The sequence below is a fragment of the Indicator indicator genome, chromosome 9, assembly GCF_027791375.1.
Source record: "Indicator indicator isolate 239-I01 chromosome 9, UM_Iind_1.1, whole genome shotgun sequence".
Lineage (NCBI taxonomy): Eukaryota > Metazoa > Chordata > Aves > Piciformes > Indicatoridae > Indicator > Indicator indicator.
The window spans coordinates 19407865-19425931 of NC_072018.1; the positions used below are offsets into that span (position 1 = coordinate 19407865).

An 18067-nucleotide genomic window follows, 5' to 3' on the forward strand; every position below is an offset into this window, starting at 1 on the left:
GCACAGTTCTACTCGATAAGGCTTTCGCCAGCACAACCATACCCAAAGCACAAATTCCCCCACCAATGTCACCGTTATTTGGGGTAGCTGAGATACCAGCAAGTCCACTAAATCTAACAACATGTCCTTAGAGTCCATTTTGGGGATTTTTTGGGGGTATGTTAAATTACTAAATCTTGTTATTAACACTTTTATTTTATGATTTGCTGTTTCCAGGGCACAGACAGAAGCTTGATGACTCTAAACCTAGTTTGTTCTCTGAACGCCTCAGTGATTTAGGGCGCATTCCTCATCCCAGTATGAGAGTAGGGGTCCCGACTCAGAGCCCACGGCCCTCTCTGAACTCTGCACCAAGTCCTTTTAATCCACAAGGACAGAGTCAGATTACAGGTAAGAGACAGAACCATAGGTTTGTCTTGCACAGGCAACAGTAGTAATTGCTTATGGATATTTGTGTCTCAACTGCAGTAAAAGAGGCTGTTACAGAGTGAGAGATGTGTTCCAAGGAAAGCTAGGTGGGAAGTGAATTTTTCTGTAGTGTTTGAAGCCGAAAATGTCGTTATTTTTTAAAATATCTTTTTGCTATAAATCAGAAATAATCTGAAATAGTCAAGAGGAGTAAACTGAGTAGGAATCTGGTGAAATTCTAACTGCCACACTGCTCTGCCTTCTCCTCCGTGTGTGCAGTAGTATGTATTACTGTGTAATAGAATGAATATTTTTATCCAGCCTTTTTATTTCGCACTTGTGTTGAGGGAAGTGGCCAGCATTTAATGGTCTTTCTGTCAGAATAATAATACAGTCTTCTCACGTGGTGGATTCCTTCCAGCACCAGTGCTGACCACTGTTACAGTAAATGAACTGGGTTGTGGAGAAATCTCCAAAGGTTGTTTCTGAGGGTTGTATGCAACATTTATGATTGCATGCTGAGAGACAGATCATTGTGCTGAGAGAAATCACAAAGTTCCATGTGTCCCAGACTACAAAACTGAAGTAAGATGTTTAATTGTGGCTGTGCCAGAAGCTTGCCCCAAAACTGAAGAGTACAAAATAAGCCAATTTTGTCATTTTTCTAAATTCAGAGTTGGTTAAATTTTTAAAGAGTTTCAAAATAACCTCCACTTAATTGTGGCTATTTCTAAACTCAAAATTTGTGCAGATATATTTGTGTCGCTCCAGGATGTGAAGAAGTATTGCTCCAACCAGTTCACTTGCTTAGAACTATTGGAAAACTTCACCTAGATACAAGATTGTCAACAAACCCCTTGTTTCAATTTACTAGACTGATTTCAAACTCACTTTTGCTGCTAGAATTGCATCTACACGAGGAGTCCTTTGCTGGTGTTACCAGTATTCCCTTACTGGTAAAGCACTCCTAGTACAGACATAGTCTTTGAGTCAACCTAGGAAGATTTCTGGTTTCATGTTTCAAGTGGTTTTGACATGATACCAGCTGAAACTCAGTGGTTTTAACAAAGTGTTGTGGCTTTCTTCTTCTTTCTTTTTCTTCCTTTTTAAGTTCAACTGGTTTATTAATTTGCAGTAAGAAAGAGAAGTAAGTGGGTTAATTTGAACCCAAAGCATTCAGAGAATTGAAATAAAAAATAATTCCCATTGTGACAAAGATCTCCCAGATGTAGAAGTCTAGTTTTAACTCCTGTGAAATTTTTATAATCTATTAAATATATTGATAGCACCCATTGCATGGTACCTGCTTGCTCACCAGCTTCCCAGAGCAGGACTTTTCCCCAGGCTTAGTGTTCTGCTCACTGGACATGTGAAGTCAGGGCTCCAGTGCATATCATTTTTTGGCTACGAACTGCCCAATATTTTTCCTAACCTACTGTTTCATATCTGCTGGTGTTTGGGGACATAGTTCCCAAGAAAGCAAGCAGAAAATCTGGGGCTATAATCAGCTTTTTTCCTTCTTCCTTGTGCTTCCATAGTTTACCTATTGTGCAACACTATATCTAGGAGAGAAGGAGGGTGAAATTCTTCTCGACCCCATCTGGTGATCAGCTTATGCCCTGAAGCACGAGAACTGAGATCCCCTTGTAATTTTCTTCCTAGCTAAGTGTAACCTCATATTCTGCTTTCATTCACATAAATGCCTCCTGTAGAAAATGTTGTGCTGGGTTTGATTAATAGAGTACTTCTCTGCCTCATTATGAGTAAGCAGCAGCATTTACAGATCTGGAAGGTGAAAACTTCAGATGAGCTTTAAATAATCTTGGCTGAAAACAAAGCTGTGTGGCATTCTCTGTCTTTTCTGCAAATTTAAGAGTCATCAGTTCAAAGCACTGGCTGGGACTTAATCATTGAGAGAAGGAAGATGTGGTGATGGTAGAGCTGAACCAAGGAAGGCAGGCTGACTTTCCCATCCATTGTGGATTATGTGCTTTTCTTCCTGGATGAATTCATGGTCACAGGATACTTTAGAATCTCAAATGGCTCTCATTTCCCTGAAAACAAAAAGGACTTGACTCCTTATTAAAGTTTATACAGCATAAGTAGTCTGATACAGAGTTTGCCATATTATTGCCTACCCTTGTCTCCTCGATTTAGAAAAGTCAAACATCCAGCCCTCAGAGGCTACTCCTTCACTTTCTGGTAGTCCTCCCATTTAATAAGGTGAATAGCATGAGTGTGTTACATTGGTGCAAGCGCTGTGAATTATGCTGGATTTCCAAAAGGGATTACAAGTCTGTAAAGCTCTGTGTGCTTTGGTGTTCCACCAAAGTGCTGGGATGCTTTTTGCAGACAGTCCCTCTGAGTTTTGCTGGGATGAATGGGTTCTTGTTGCCGTACAGGCATGCCAATGAGAGACAAAGCTGATGCTGAGATGAGGCACCTCTGATCACTGTTACGTAACTATGGGAAATTGCTAAATGTCCATGTGTTTGGTGCGGTAGTAGGGAATAAGCTGTTTGGGCTGTCCATCTCTGCCAGTTTCCTTGGTGTGATACTCAGTGTGAATTATCTACTGCCTTCTTAACAGGGTCACTAGGCTGGTATGGCTTAAGGATGTATTAAAAGAATGGACCCTTGTCTGAAAAACAAGGGTGTTTTTTATTACTTTTGTTAGAATTAACCAAGCATTCCTTTAGAAATACCTTTGTTTCTTAATGTTTTTAACTAGTAATACAGGGAAAATAATTAATTCCTAATAACTTTAACAGTAAATACTGGTTTCCTATGACAAAATCCATATTGTTGCTAGTAAGCACAAACTCTTACTGTTTCGTTCCACTTGAGGCCTTGCATAGCTATTGCATGATTAAACAGAAATAATATTTAAAGCCTGACTCGCCCACACCTGAACCTGAAAGAACTCAGCACTTTGAGCTTCACTCTTATATTTCTTTTCTCTGTCTAGGTTGTGTTTATTTTCTTCAAGTATCAGAGTACAAGTTTTACAAATCACACAGTCCCAAACCTACCCCAGGACCAGGCTGTGGCTGTACGAGGCACAGACTTGCCCTTATTCAACATGGCATTTTAACTAGGATTCTGCGAAAGCAACATCGAAAGGTCATTAAAAAACAAATCTTCCAATAAGCAAATGCCTTTGCTGAGGCAATGCAGATTCAATTTGAACCCTGTTTGCTGCCCATAAATCAGAAATTCTGTCTGTTAACATTTGGATACCAGTATATTTGCCTTTTTTTTTCCCTTCCCCACATGGCACTTGCACAGCTCACTCATGTATCCGATTACATTCCAGTTTAGACACTGAGCTGTTGCATCAGTGTTTCAGCATGAAAGGTGGAAAACTGCTGTTTCTCCACAATGCAACTGGTGAGGATTAGCTTCTTTTGTCCAAGAAAAGCCATGGGTGTAATGGCAGGAATGTGGTCTGCATGAGGATCCCAGCAACTGGGCTGTAGGAATTGTGAAGTGGTACTTAAGTGAGGTTTCATGCTCCATCACCACTGTGGCACCGTCTGATCTGTAAGCAATCTGTGACTTTCATCACTGAAATAGCAGTGCTCAAAAGCAGATCACATGACATGATTTTTTTTAAATTCCTTTTCCTCTTCCCCCCCTGCCTTGCACTTCAGGGACATTATGCTTATCTCTTATCATTTTTAGGGTTGTAGAAAGGAGATTTAAAGGCTTCAGAGCTGGCTTACCTGGAAGTTAGAGAAGGGACCCTTCTTCACTAGCAGGCAAGGACTGGTTTCAGGGACAGTGTAAACTTCAGTTTGCTGGGAAGAACCTTGGGCAGAAAGCACCTTTGACTCTCAGATTCAGGATATGGAATGTACCAGCTGCAAGCTATGGACTAGACGCTGCCCTTTTGCAGAGTCAGGATATGAAGCTGTGTAGCATCTGCCTCAGAGACCGGTGTCTGTATTCTAAGACCAGGTTTGAAGCAGAAACTGTAGCTATTACTAGATCAGCACTATGCAAGTGCCCTGTGAGGGGTTAGCTGTGTTTCACCTGGAATCTGCATCATTCTGAAGCACACACCACTTTGTAGATGGTGTGCATCAATCTGAAAGGACAAGACAAAGTACAAGGTTGGCTGGAGCAGATAATTTCAAAGTAGCCCAATAATAACAGCCACAAGACTCAGAAGATGAGGTGGCAGAATTGGGATTTCTGCTGCCATGGACACAAGGGTGGCTGCAGCCTGCTGTATTTTATGTAAATTGATTGAATCCTTCAGGCAACTGGAGAGTTGCCACTGAGAGCCTCCATTTGGTAAAGCTTGTGTCTCTCCTATTAAAGTGTTCTTTTAACTTTATATTCCCTCTCCTTTACAATGTAGCTGCCCTACTGGCACGACTTGTTTAGTTTATTTTTTTTTTCCTGTGGAAATGTGACTCTTGAGGGGGTTGGGAGGAGAAATAGTTTTAGAGGTTCTTCAGGCCAAAATCTGTTCTCAATTATGCTTCTTTACATTGGGGTGTAACATCACTGGGTTTGACTTCATTGATTGAACTGGGCAATTCAGATCAAGCCCTGGGCTTTTAAAGATGTCTAAGAAATAGAGAAGGAGGTTGAATTTTTGTTTTTGTTTGGCTGGGGGATGTGGTGTTACAACAATAGTTGGGTTACTCATACAGAAAGTCATCTTGGCTTTGTTAAGATCAGAAGGGAGAATATTTGCTTTAAGTGTTTACCAAAGATAGCTCCAGACAGCTTATTTTTTAGTATGGGCAGCGGCACAAATACGATCATCAACAGCCAGCGCTGGAGCTGATGGCTGGATTTAATGGAGGTGGTTTTGCAAAGTGTGTGCATGTGTGTGATGTTGTGGTGTTACAGATGGTATGCTGAGGAGCTGTGAGACTGTGATCATTCTCTGATCATGTAACTCAGCTTGGGAGATGGGAGATGTTTTTTTTTTTTTTCTGTAGTCAATCTATGTGTTTCACGATCCAGTGCCAAAGCAGTGGGAAAACTAGTTCTTCAGGGCTATTTATGGGGTTTTTTTCTTCTCTATTGACACTTCAGAACATTCCCATTGAAGGAAGAAAAGGCATATTGCTGGAGAGCCAGTGTCACCGGTGGGAGAACAGTCACTAGGGTCTTTCTTTCTTTCTTTCTTTCTTTCTTTCTTTCTTTCTTTCTTTCTTTCTTTCTTTCTTTCTTTCTTTCTTTCTTTCTTTCTTTCTTTCTTTCTTTCTTTCTTTCTTTCTTTCTTTCTTTCTTTCTTTCTTTCTTTCTTTCTTTCTTTCTTTCTTTCTTTCTTTCTTTCTTTCTTTCTTTCTTTCTTTCTTTCTTTCTTCTTTCTTTCTTTCTTTCTTTCTCTCTTTCTTTCTTCCTTTCTTTCTTCCTTTCTTTCTTCCTCTTTCTTTCTTTCCTTCTTTCTCTCTTTCTTTCTCTCTTTCTTTCTCTTTCTTTCTCTTTCTTTCTCTCTTTCTTTCTCTCTTTCTTTCTCTCTTTCTTTTTCTTTCTTTCTCTCTTTCTTTCTTTCTCTCTTTCTTTCTTTCTTTCTCTCTTTCTTTCTTTCTTTCTCTCTTTCTTTCTTTCTTTCTCTCTCCCCTTCCTTCCATCCTTTGTATTATTTTTTCTTTCTCTTATTTTTCTTTCCGTTTTAGACAGTGCACCAAATTTTAGACTAATTTTTAAAACCACTTATTGTCCATTAAGCATCAGTGTCCATTATCCCTAGATACAGTAAATCACAGACCACAAGGGTCAAGAACCATTTATCTCCCACTGACTATAAATGTAGCAGTAAAACCTAGACACAGAATAATGTGCAGTACTCAGTATTTCCTGCTTCAGCAAGGAAGTACAAACATGACAGAGCTGTTTGTGCATTAGTTTAGACCTCGCCCTGCTGACTTGTTTCAGCCAAGCTGTGCCCAGGCTTTCTTAGTATACACATGACATGCCCTGTTGTGAATGAATACACCGAAAGCCACGCTGTTCTTCACACCCACGCAGCATAACAGAAATGTTTACAAAAGAAGGACTGCTCTTGGTAATCACTCCAAAATTTTCAAGTGCAAAACCCAACTCAGAATGGCCTTCTGCCTCCTTTGCTATTGTCAAATGTTCTGCTAGTCCTTCCCCATGGTTGCCCTATGGAAAGATGGGGAGCTTTATCCTAAGTTGCTTTCTGTATTTTTATATTTGTGTTTTCCCTTGTTTTGGAGGGATTCCTTTAAGGAGGAATCCGTATTTGTTCTGCCTCAGGGCTCTAAGGTTTCTCCTGTGTTCTGAGGCAAACCTTGGCCACTATTAGTCAGCAGAGGTAGGTTTTAGAGCATTTACTCTAAAATCTAGGGAAACTCGTGTCTTCAATTTATGGTTTCCTAATGGGCCAAAGATAACTCTCTAAGTCAGTGAGCCCCAGGGTGAAACACCCCACCCTATCTCGACCATGACCTCAGCCATGTCTTGGTGTGAAGAAATCACAGTAGCCCTCCAGCCTGGAGTGTTGTGATCTTCTCCTCAGTCACTGAGCTCTGATGCATCATCTGATGTTCAAATTGGTTGAGGGTTTTCCTATTTTATTATTTCATATTCCCTAAGAAGACATAATCTGAGTTAATTGGAGCTAAATTGCTTGCAGTCTAGTTTCAGAGGGGCTGATGTTTGCACCTGAGTATTTGGGTTGAAATCTTCCAGCCAAGATAAGCACCCCGTTTTGTGAGTGAAGTGCTCAGATAGTGCCTGCACCTTAAAGAAATGATCAGTTAAACATGTTATATATCATTATTATCCTTAAGTTTAGCTAGAAATCATGTCAAGTGCAGTTTGAGTGAGTTTCTCAAGTCCAATGGGAGATCTGTTTCAAGACCAGAAGCAGTTAAGTCACAGTGCAGTGTCTTTATTAATAGACCATTCTCTTTTTTCTCTTTCTCTAAAAGTACTTTCCAGTTTATGATCTCAGATTGTTGACCCCATGGAGATCTGAAATAAAATACATGTCTCTAAAAAATTAATGTGATACTGCAGCTCTGGAACTGGAACAAGTAATAGAAGCTGTATGCAAATTTAAGCTAGATGTTGTAGGAATATATGGCTTGGGTTTGGGTTAACTGATGGTCCATGCAACTCCTTATGACGGTCCATCTAGCCCCATATTCTACCTCTGGCAGAGCAGTGTGAGATACTGCTTTGAAATACCACTTTTTGCCATTCATCCTTCTTGTGCCCATACAGGCATTCACAGTTGCTGGATTAAGGATCTTAGGTGTAAAATAAAGTCTAGCATGGGTGTTCAAAGTGTTGAGGGTGCTAGGTTCTCAAGTTCTTCTCATAAGCAGTGCACTGCCAGAAGTGGCATGAGCCACCAGAAGGCAGCTTCTTTCCTGAGCTTATCACCATCTTGGACCAAATTCCTATAAAAACATCCTCTGCTGTGATTTATGTTTTTTTCAGCCTTTACTGCTATATAACTTCCTTTCAGTATTTGAGCTGACCTAAACCCAAAACTTTAAGGGACTCTGTTTTAGATTCGGAAGCAGAGATTGAAAAGCTCTGGGAGTTTGAAGGAGCTTGGATTTGAGATTGTGCTCCTGACACATCATTAATTTTAAGATTGTTTTCCCAGCAAACCTAGGCTTTCCGTTCCCAGTTGAAGATCATTTACCATTGACTGCATGGTGAATTATAGCAGTGGAATGAGGCAGAGAAATGTGTCGATATCAGATGTAACAACAAGCGGTCGGTCAGGTTTGAAACTGCGCCAATCTATACAACTCCAGTCTTGAAATTGTTAAAACAAAGAAGTTCATTACATTTAATGATCAAGTGTCCTTTGGATTTCTGAGGAGTTTATGTTAACCATTTATATTACTCACCTCTAATGTAAATGACAAACTCCAGGAAAATCCTCTTAAAATTAAACTGGAGATTTGAGGGGTGGGTTTATATATTTCTATATAGTTATTTTGCTTCAAGGAAATATCTGCTTTCCAGACATCTCTTCAAACAAATCATGTCTGAACAGAAAAACCAAACAAGAAATAGCAGAAACTACAAGGTTTTGTTGTGTGGAAGAGCAGGGAATGGGGTTTAAAAAAGAAAAAAAAGAGTTGAATTTCCTGAAGAAGTGTCTTTGCTTATGCCATGTGGCTATCACATTACTGTCTACAGAGCAGACCTTTAGCACAGTGCTCTGATGAAGAAGGTTCTCTAATAGAATGGACCTGATGTGCTTCACTGAGAATATTCTGGAAAATTTGGAAGGATATTTATGATTTCTGAGGCAGTGCAGAGAATTTTCTGTTTATCATGCAGTCACCAAAGCAAACTTGGAGGTTGAAAGTGCTTTGTTTTTATCAATGTAAAGAAGTAATAATTTATGAGGCATTCAGTGGTATCTTTATCACCAGATATTAATTGTGAGCAAATCCAGCCACCAGTAAGTGAAACTGGGTCTCCCTCTCTCTCACTTAGGGCAATCCAGCAGTGCTTTAGCAAAAAGTAAACGGTATTTATCCTTAGGATCATTTCCTCTGTAGTAAGATGTAGAAAATACACCAAAAGGCATCATAAGCTTCTGATAGCTATCCCAAACCATTTTTTTTTCCCATATTGTTGTAATTGAGGTGACTCAGGTAGTTGGGCCAGCATCCAAATGTGACATTTTTGGATGGATGTTGATAAGATTAATGACATTTTCTTTCTTAGGTAGTATTTTCAGAGCTGAAAACAGTACTGTGTAGTGTTTAAACTGGATAACAACTTGACAGATGTGCCAAGTGCTGTCTGGAGTCTCCCCACCTCTGAAGTCCAGTTCCTAAGCTCAGACCGTGGTCTTGTACTTGCTGTCTGCTTATCTGTCTGAATCCTCAAGAACTGGCTAGTCTTGGTATAACAAACTGTTAGACCTGGAGGAGAGACACCAGTAATTTGCGTCTCACAGCTACTAGATCTTTTAAAACTGCTCACTGCTCTGTTCGTTTCCCCAGAAAAATTGTTCTGGAAAGGGAAAAGCAGAGCAAGGCTTGAAGAGGTTGAGTCTTAGAGGAGCAGGCTGTGTTTCATCACATTCTCATTCTATATAGCACTGATGTGTGTATGCTCAGTAATCCCACCTCTTTCAATTAGTCTGCTGATGCCCTTTCTTCTCTTAAAAAGTGTTCTCCTTTTTGTTTATTTTTTCCTTAGACCCTAGGCAGGCGCAGTCATCCCCACCATGGTCCTATGACCAGTCTTACCCATCCTACTTGAGCCAGATGACTTCACCGTCCATTCACTCCACAACTCCCTTGTCCTCCACTCGAGGTACAGGACTTCCAGCCATTACTGATGTGCCCAGGCGCCTCTCAGGTAAAGACTGTCTTTTGCCTAAAACAGTTATGCAGATAGGAGCAGGACTGGCAGAGACCTCTGTGGCCTCAGACAAACCTTAATAAGAAGAGCAAAGCTCAGTTGATGATAACAAGGTTACTGCATGGTGGGTGGGATCTCAAAATCCTTTTTTTCCCAAGCGGAAGAGCTGCTGTGTTGCTCAGAGCATGTATCATTTGAATGTCTCTAGGTCCATATCAGATCAGACTGTTTTAAAATTGTGAATCTGATTCTGTGAACAAATTCTCTGTGGTTTTTTTTTTTCCTCTTGTAAGAGAATGTTTGCTTGCATATTTCAAAGTAATTGTGATATTCTCGATTTTTTGGTGCTTCACTTTTGTGGTGTATATGACATTAGGCATCCTGACAGACAGATGCTTTTATTTCTTCAATAGTTAAGGCTAAAGTTCATGCTTCTGCATTTCAATACAGTAGTTCAAGAAAACCTGTTTCCTCAGTTAATGTGTACTTAAGATGACTATCAGAAACTAACTGAGTCACTTTAGGGTAAAGATTGGACAAACTGTGCTTTGGAATGATGCAGGACATAGACAAGACAGTAGTGAGGAACAGAGACTTTTTTTTTTTATCAAACAAGTGTACATTTACATACCATGCAATTCATATCTAATGGTCTGAGTGATAAAACCATCTGTGTGAAGTAATCTGATTGCCCCAAAGTAAGATGGAGATGGCACACAGTCACCTTGTATATCTTGCCAAAAATGAGGAACCTTAGGGAAGGGAGGCTCAGTATAAAAACTCCAACCTTGCAAGTGTGGAAATATTAGAAGCGTATGCCAAAAAAGCATGTGTAATATAAAGAAAGCTTTTATGATTCATTAATGAAAATTAAAGAATCAGTCTTATTACATCTCTTTTTTGCATGTTTGCAAGATATTATAATAATCTTGGGTGCTGCTGCCATACACCTGTTTGACTTGCAGCCAGGTGAATTTCTTGCTGTTGTATTTTGCTCCTCCACCAAATTCATAGTGCTGGAAATGCAGATTACTCCACTGAGCTGCATTACTGACAAGCTGAACTTCAGCCAACAGACATGTAGGATTTGATTAGTGTAGACTCCTTGATTTCTTTCATCTTGGAGGAGGGAAGTTTTGTTTCTCAAACAAACAGCTGAAAAAAACCTCTGTGGTCCTAGCGCACTCTGCCTCCTCAGAGATGCCAAATATCTCTATGTGGGCTGGTGGAGGGTGGTGGAGCAGGTTCCCGCGGGCTCTCTCTGCAATGCGCTGACTTGGTTCAAAAAACTTGACTGGCTTGATGCTGAGGAAATGCTTTGATTGGCCCTAAACAGGTTCCCTTTGAGTCAGAGTCTCCTGATGGTCTGTGTTGTCGAATGGGTTATTTTTGCAACTGTGCCCCAAGCAACACCTCCAGGAGAGGCTCGACTGGGACCTCAGCAGCTGTACTGCTGCATACTTGCCCTGCAGCCCTTGCTTGTCTGTGTGTATTCAGACATGAGTGCCTGGCATGTGGGCACAGGCAGAATGACTAAAAGACTTGGCTGTGTACATTGTGTGGCTGTGGACTGAACTTTTCTGCTGTACTCTACAGTCATTTGACTTCACATTTCTTGCCGTTCATCTTTTGGGGTTTGACTGATGCCTCCACAGTGCTTTTACCTTTTCCCAGCATGGGGACCTTGCTTCCAGTTAGATTCAAGATTGAAAAAGGGGACTTTGATCTTCCACAAGTACCAGAGATTGCAGTGTTTGCTGACATTCAGAAATACAGATCGGTGTTCCTGGGTAGAGGACAAGCACTGATACTGAGGCTGCAAGAGGCACATTGCAGTTCCCCAAGCAAAACCTGTAGTTCCTCTCAAGGGTTTCAACCTAGCAGTCTCACAGGAGAGAGAGCAAACCCCTTTTGTGTGTAAAGTAGTGAGAGAAATGCAAGTTTAAAACTGCTCCTTACAGCAATGGGTTTATCCTTCGCACAAGGAGAAACATGAATTTTCCACCAACTTCTCAATACATATTTCAGAGGAGAGCAGAACTTTGATGGGAGAAATAAAGGACAGCTGAGAAACGCTAAAAATGTTAGAAGACTTCAGGCACTTCCAGTGCATGAGGGAGAGATTAGAGTTTTACAAGATCTTGAATAAAATCAAACTTTGCTTTCCATACAGTGGCAGAAATCTGATTATCAAGGTTGTTAAAAATATACAAGGTAATGTTAATGAATGCCATATTTACTGCCTGTTACTTAACATCATGCAGGAGGAAAAATGGATAAAGCTTCCCCCTTAGGCCTTGGATGTCACACCTACAGGAACAGAACTTCCTACCTGCCACAATTTCACATCACCCAGTCTTTCCACAGGCCACCATGGCTCTGATAACTGCTTGAGTTGTGGTCACCCAGATGTTGAAAATATGCCATCTAATAAAGTAATTTGTCATTATAAAGGCTGGCTACTGGTCATATTGTCAGTGGCAGCCCTCAAGAGTTATTTGTGGTGGTGTGACCATGACCAGAAAGGCATCCATCCCATAGCCAGAACACTGGTGTTTCTCCCTGTCCTGGTATCAATACATTTCTTGGTGATGAGGACTTCTGTATTTCAATCTCAGATTAGGCTGAGCATCAAGAAGAAATTTTGGGGCTATAGGACAGGAGGTGACAGAGGACTGCTACAGCAGTTCATGCTGTTCTCTATCCCATGGGAAAGGGGAAAAGGGCATCAGGCTGCAACCCTGGGGAGTTATTCAGGCAAGCTGGTATAATGTGGCTGAACTGGTCATGTCAGTGTCTAGACTGATTTCTGGAAAAGTTTGCATGCATGCTGCAGGCACGTGCAGATGAGTGCCCGTGGCTGTCAAAATTCAAGTATCCGTCTTTTATTCCCCTCTGAATGGGGATCAGTGTCATGCAACTAATTAATCATCTGTCACAGATATTTAGGCAGTATTCAGCAGCAGTAGCTGAAAAGCCAAGGAAAAAAAAGGATTATCTGGTATCCCTTATGCAACTTTTGAGCCAATGATCTCTCTGATGGGTAAAGCCTCCTCCTCATATCAAAAAGAAATAAAAAAAATAAGATCACAGGGCATGCAATTGCCTTACCTTATTGCACCAACTTAGTCATAAAAAGAGCATGATTTTCCTTCATATTTTATTAAAATGTCTGTCTGCCCAGATTCCCCCAGAAGATGGTGAAAGTTGGTGGCCTGGCAGATTAATATTCTTAATTAAATAATATTGTAGTGGAAACCATGGGAATACAAGAACATGGTCATTTTAGAAAGAGTTTTGCCTGAAGGGTGTAGTCTTCTTGTATGATTCATAGTCAATACACTCAGGCTTTGTGTCCTATGTATAACCAAAGTGTGTGTGGGATGGGAAGCATGGGTGTCTATTATGTAATTAATGTATATGATTCATATAAATGCACATCACAGCCATTTTACATGAAGCTTTGGGGCTGATCCAGCAAGTCCTCAACTCATGCAAGGTTCAGAGCAGGGACTACAGGTTGGGTTGTTCCTACAGTCACAAGAGGGCTGCTCTGCAGCACGTGAAGGACATATGGATATAGTTGTCCCCAGGGTAGACACCCATATATGAGACAATTGCATTCAGCTCCCTTTTGGGTCACTGGGGACAAGCTGACATTTACAGGACTTGACCAGTCTGCAGTACTGGTCCCTGGCAGTGCCTTGGAAGAGCCTATTTGCCTCCACAGGCTCTAAAGCAAGTCTAGGTGAGTAGTTCAGGTACAGGCACATCTCATCAGATAGTCTGCCTTTGGTGGGGTAATTTATGAGATTATTTAACTGTCCCATAAACATATCCATATGATAGCCTTGTTACGCTTCAGTCCTGTTTTAATGCCGCAGTGGTCTGCCTCACCCTCTATCTGCTCTGCTACTGCAGGCTTTGAGCTTGAATATAATATTGTTGAGAATACTGAGAAGGAAGACGAAGAGGCTTCTGCTTCCCTTACAGTTTTCCTGGACCTCCTTACCCTTCTGTCCAAACATAATTGCTTGCTTTTTGCTTCACATTTGAGAGAAACTTGCCAGATCAAATTCGTAACGTGCTGGAGGGCCTGCCCTGCAAGTGTGACATGAACATACTCACTGCTGGCTATGGAAGAGCCTGTCCTATGCAAATTTGTTTGACAAATGTCCATATGACAAAGCAGAATGCTAACACTGAATCCAAATAGCAGTGACAGATCACCAAACCTACCTTTCCCAGCCCTGGACTCATACTCTTTCCAGAGATTTGTCATCTGCAGAGGCTGGACTCATGCCATCATGCCCAGATTCTCCTGTCCCATGCACTGGGGTCCCTGAAGTGTTCAGAGTGGATTTTGATGTCTTTGTATATACTGTGACATTGAATAGGGACATACTAAGACAAATGAAGAACACACTAGGCTCAGACTCTAAACAAGTTTGCAAACCCATCCATGTGAAGTAAAATGGCCAGAAAGTAATACACATACAGTGGTAGGGCCTGGGATGTTAAATACCATTACTGTTAAATTGTCAATGAGGTCGGTTTTGAGCAGGCTTGGCCAGCATGGTTGCAAACAGGTCCCAGCTGTGGTTTGGAAATGAGCAGAATCCCAAACCTGTTTCCATGGGCAGCTTGGAAGCAGCCCCCCTGTTGTGGAGGTTAAAAGGATTTAATATTACAGCTGTAGCCAGACCATCACAGCTGGATTTAGAGCCAGACCCTGGATGTTTGATCATTCAAGAGAAGCCAAACTTTCTCATTAATTTGTCTTGCTCTGTAGATGGTATCACATCAATTTGGATCATCCTGGACCTCGATCAGATAATGAATTCATGCAATGTTCTTGTCCCAGCTCACTGAGGGATGGCAAGTACAAATGCAACTCTGTTAATTCTAGCCATGCCCTAATGAGTGAAAAGTACTGTTGAATTCACAACTGAAATTTCATTCTTGAAAGCCTACAAGTCTTAAAATAAAAAACCCACATATGATGGAAGCAGCTCCAGCTGAACCTCTGGATTCGGTGTTTGAATATTAATTGCTCACATCAATGGGCTATTTTTTCTTGCGTTCCTGTACTGATTGTCATCTTGGGTTTCTAACTCTAAATGGTTTCTAACTCTCTTAGGAGAGAATTGATCTTTAAAAAATACTAACTTTGAGAAAGAAAAGTTGTTTATTTTCTAAGGAGCTCAGAAAAATTTACAGACACTAAGCAAAAACTGTGATCGTGTGAGGGAGCTATTCTTGCAGCCCCTTAATTTCTACTACAACTTCATAAAATAGTAACTAACTTAATTGTGGGTAATAAATACATTTCAGGATAAATCCCTTAATAAGAGCAGGCGTTAGTGCTATCTCCTAAATGGAATTCTTTTCACCTTTACATGCTTGGGGAAAAAGAGAAATGGTTAATACCATTGTTATTGCCGGGGACAGGCTTGGAGTTAGCAGCTCCTGAGATGACTGAGCAGTTCATGCTTCAGCAATATTGTCTCAGGCTTTTGGCAAATCCAAGAAGCCAGCTCTGTTTGTAGTGTGCTTACTATGCTGTGATGTTTTTCTTGGTGACTATAACAGTTTTCACTCTGTCTTTCTTTTCTTTCCTTTTTTTTTTTTTTTAATGGAAGTTGAAAGATTCAGGGCTGTCTCTTGTCTCCATTTCTTCTAGCTAGTTTTCAATGCTTTCCCTGTGAGGTGACACTGAGCTAAGGCAATGCAAAGAACTTAGAGGATCTCGGCTCTTCAGAAACAACCCGCTCATTTTGCTATCCTCCCTAAACTTTTAACTTGTCTCTTTTTTTTTTTTTTTTTATTATTATTTTCCAGTGGTTCTATTTATTTTGTTTACCACAGGATTTCCATTTTTAGTCTCCTGCTCACTTGGTGCCACCTGGGAATCTAAGCACCTTGGCACTCGTCTGTGGGGTTTCAGTACCAGCCTGTCTGCTGGATAGAATCTCTCATTGGAGCAATTGTCCAGAGGATGTGTTGCATGATCCCCACCTCAAGGACAACAGCCAAGTTTTTCTAGCATGGGTAGCCTCAAATTAAGCATCTATATCTATATTTAGGTGGTAAAACAAGTGGGCTGATTTTCAGTTGTTTTAATATTATAATACCTGCCTTTAAGCCATTTTCGCTTACTTAAAATGGCTGTCAAGAGAGGAAATAAACAGGAAAATGAAGGCAGAGGCAAAGGGTTTTATTCCTGAAATAAAGGATTTTAAAAATACCAAAAAGAAACAAGTGGAATGTTTTTAAATGGAATAAATTTGTTGCTGATACAGGCAGGAAATAGCACACTCAAATATATGTGGATGTATAGATATATTTTTATCTGAGCTGTTTTTTGCAATGTGTTTTATATTTAGGACACATATCAAGATTTGCATCTGTTTCCAGAACTTGCTGCTAACAGTTAGTAATGATGCCAAAACATACTTTAGTTTCAGCTTGAGACCAAATGATATTCAGGGCTTTTTTTTTTTTTATTACTAATTTAGGGTCTGATATTAATTAAGGAAATTTTCCATAAGTGCCAGGCCTTTTCTGAAGAACTCATTAAAATTATATTAACTTAAACCGGAATCACAGTCTGAGCATGTTTTGTAATGATTATTCTTACTGACTCTGCTGGGTTTTGTAAACAGAATGCTAATTGGTAATGGGGCAATGAGGCACTCAATTCCAGACTTTCAGAGGACCAGATCCTGAGCCTTTACCTAGGTGTGTGCTCCCAATAAAGTCAATAAGCTACTAACAGGAAGGACCAAACTTTGTTTTATCCTTGTGATTTTTCCATTCTCAGGATGGAATCACCACTGGTTTTCTGTCTGGGATAGAGTCAGTGGTGGTGGCTGATGCAGGACCACATGTCCTAATACAGAGGGGGAGTCTAACTCCATGCATGAAGCATTCTGGTACATATACAGTGATCACTTAGTTTGCCCTTAAGTCTCGTTGGTCTTGAGTGTACTAAATTTGGTTTGATTAATTGCATAAGCTGCATTTATGAAAGAGTTTCATAAAACACAGGATTATATAGTTCTTCTCAGACTGTGACTGTTTGAGACAAAATAGGGAGAAAAGTATTTTAGGCTCTCCAGGAAGTGTATGGTTTAAGAGGCCCAATTCTACAAGTCTTACACTAAAAAATGCAATTCGACAGGCAAAACCTGATGCTGGTAGAAAGAGCTGGAGCTGCCTTGACTTTCAGTGAACTTTTCCTCACATTTCTGGCTATGTGGGATTCAACCACACTGAATTTGGTCAGGAAGGGAGCGTTAAAGCCTAGCAGAGATTCACAACACATTTCTGAAGTGTTTTAATAATGGTTGTTGGCCCCATTTTACAGATGTCCATATCTCCTCCCCTCTTGATGGATGTTTTAGCAGAAAATGATCCAGTGTCATGCCAGCTTGTCTGTTATGGCATTGACATTGGTGATATTGGGATTATACTGGTGACCAAAAGAAAAGGTAAGAGCCATGAAAGGCGGTTCTGGCTTCCTTGGTTGTACAAATGAAAACAACATAGGCAGCAAAAGAGAGGAAGATGAATGAGATAAATTGAAGGTTCTCTCTTTCACGTGGCTCATAAAGAATGTTATTAAGAGAGAAGGAACTATTTTGTATGCATAAAGGGAGGGTGTTTGGGGACACTAATCTGGAAATCTCTTAATATTTGCTTTCAGACCTACTCAAAAAAGAGCAAGGGAAGGGATCAAAGCAAGAGATGCCTTCCTGAGCTTCGGACAAGTTCTCCATGTCCACATGAGTGGTGTGTGGGTGATGAAGTCCCCTAAGGGCAACCTGACCTTGCACCCGTGCAGTGCTCAGTGGTGCTTCTATATCCAAGAAGTTTTTGCAGAGGGCAAAGATTTTTAGCAGTGGTAGAGCTTTGTCTAAAAAGCTTAGGGAAGAATAATTCAATGTAAGGAGCTTTCTACATATATATAGATTCATAGGTTATTAATACAGTGAAGCCCATGTGATCATCTACTTTAAACCCAACTGTAAGGTTTTACCAATTTAGCTCTCATTTGAACTTTTGGGTAAACTTTGAGAAAAAAAAAACAACAAACCAACAAAAAACAAAGAACAAAACTCAGTTGATCTTCATCTAAAAATATCCAGGGAAGCAAAATCCACCACAACCTTTGGTTACAGATGTTAATTGAGCTTGCTTTGGGTCTTGTTACTAGCCTGAATTCGTCTAACTTTAGTTTCCACTCATTTGAACTTGCTGTAGTTTTGCCTGCCAGATTGCAGCACTGATTTTTATTTTTTGAGGTTCAAGTGAGTTCCTG

General features: G+C 40.5%; 1 protein-coding gene across 3 annotated transcripts in view; it reads left to right on the plus strand.

The window, feature by feature from the left end:
• Positions 1-18067, plus strand: part of RUNX2 (RUNX family transcription factor 2) — a 151410-nt gene that overhangs the window by 116803 nt on the left and 16540 nt on the right. For 2 of the 3 annotated variants that reach the window (XM_054383333.1, XM_054383334.1), the window contains exons 5-6: positions 217-390; positions 9580-9741. In XM_054383333.1, the coding sequence (XP_054239308.1) occupies positions 217-390; positions 9580-9741 (336 nt within the window). The remainder of the gene's footprint in view (positions 1-216; positions 391-9579; positions 9742-18067) is intronic. The other variant, XM_054383336.1, reaches the window with a different exon arrangement.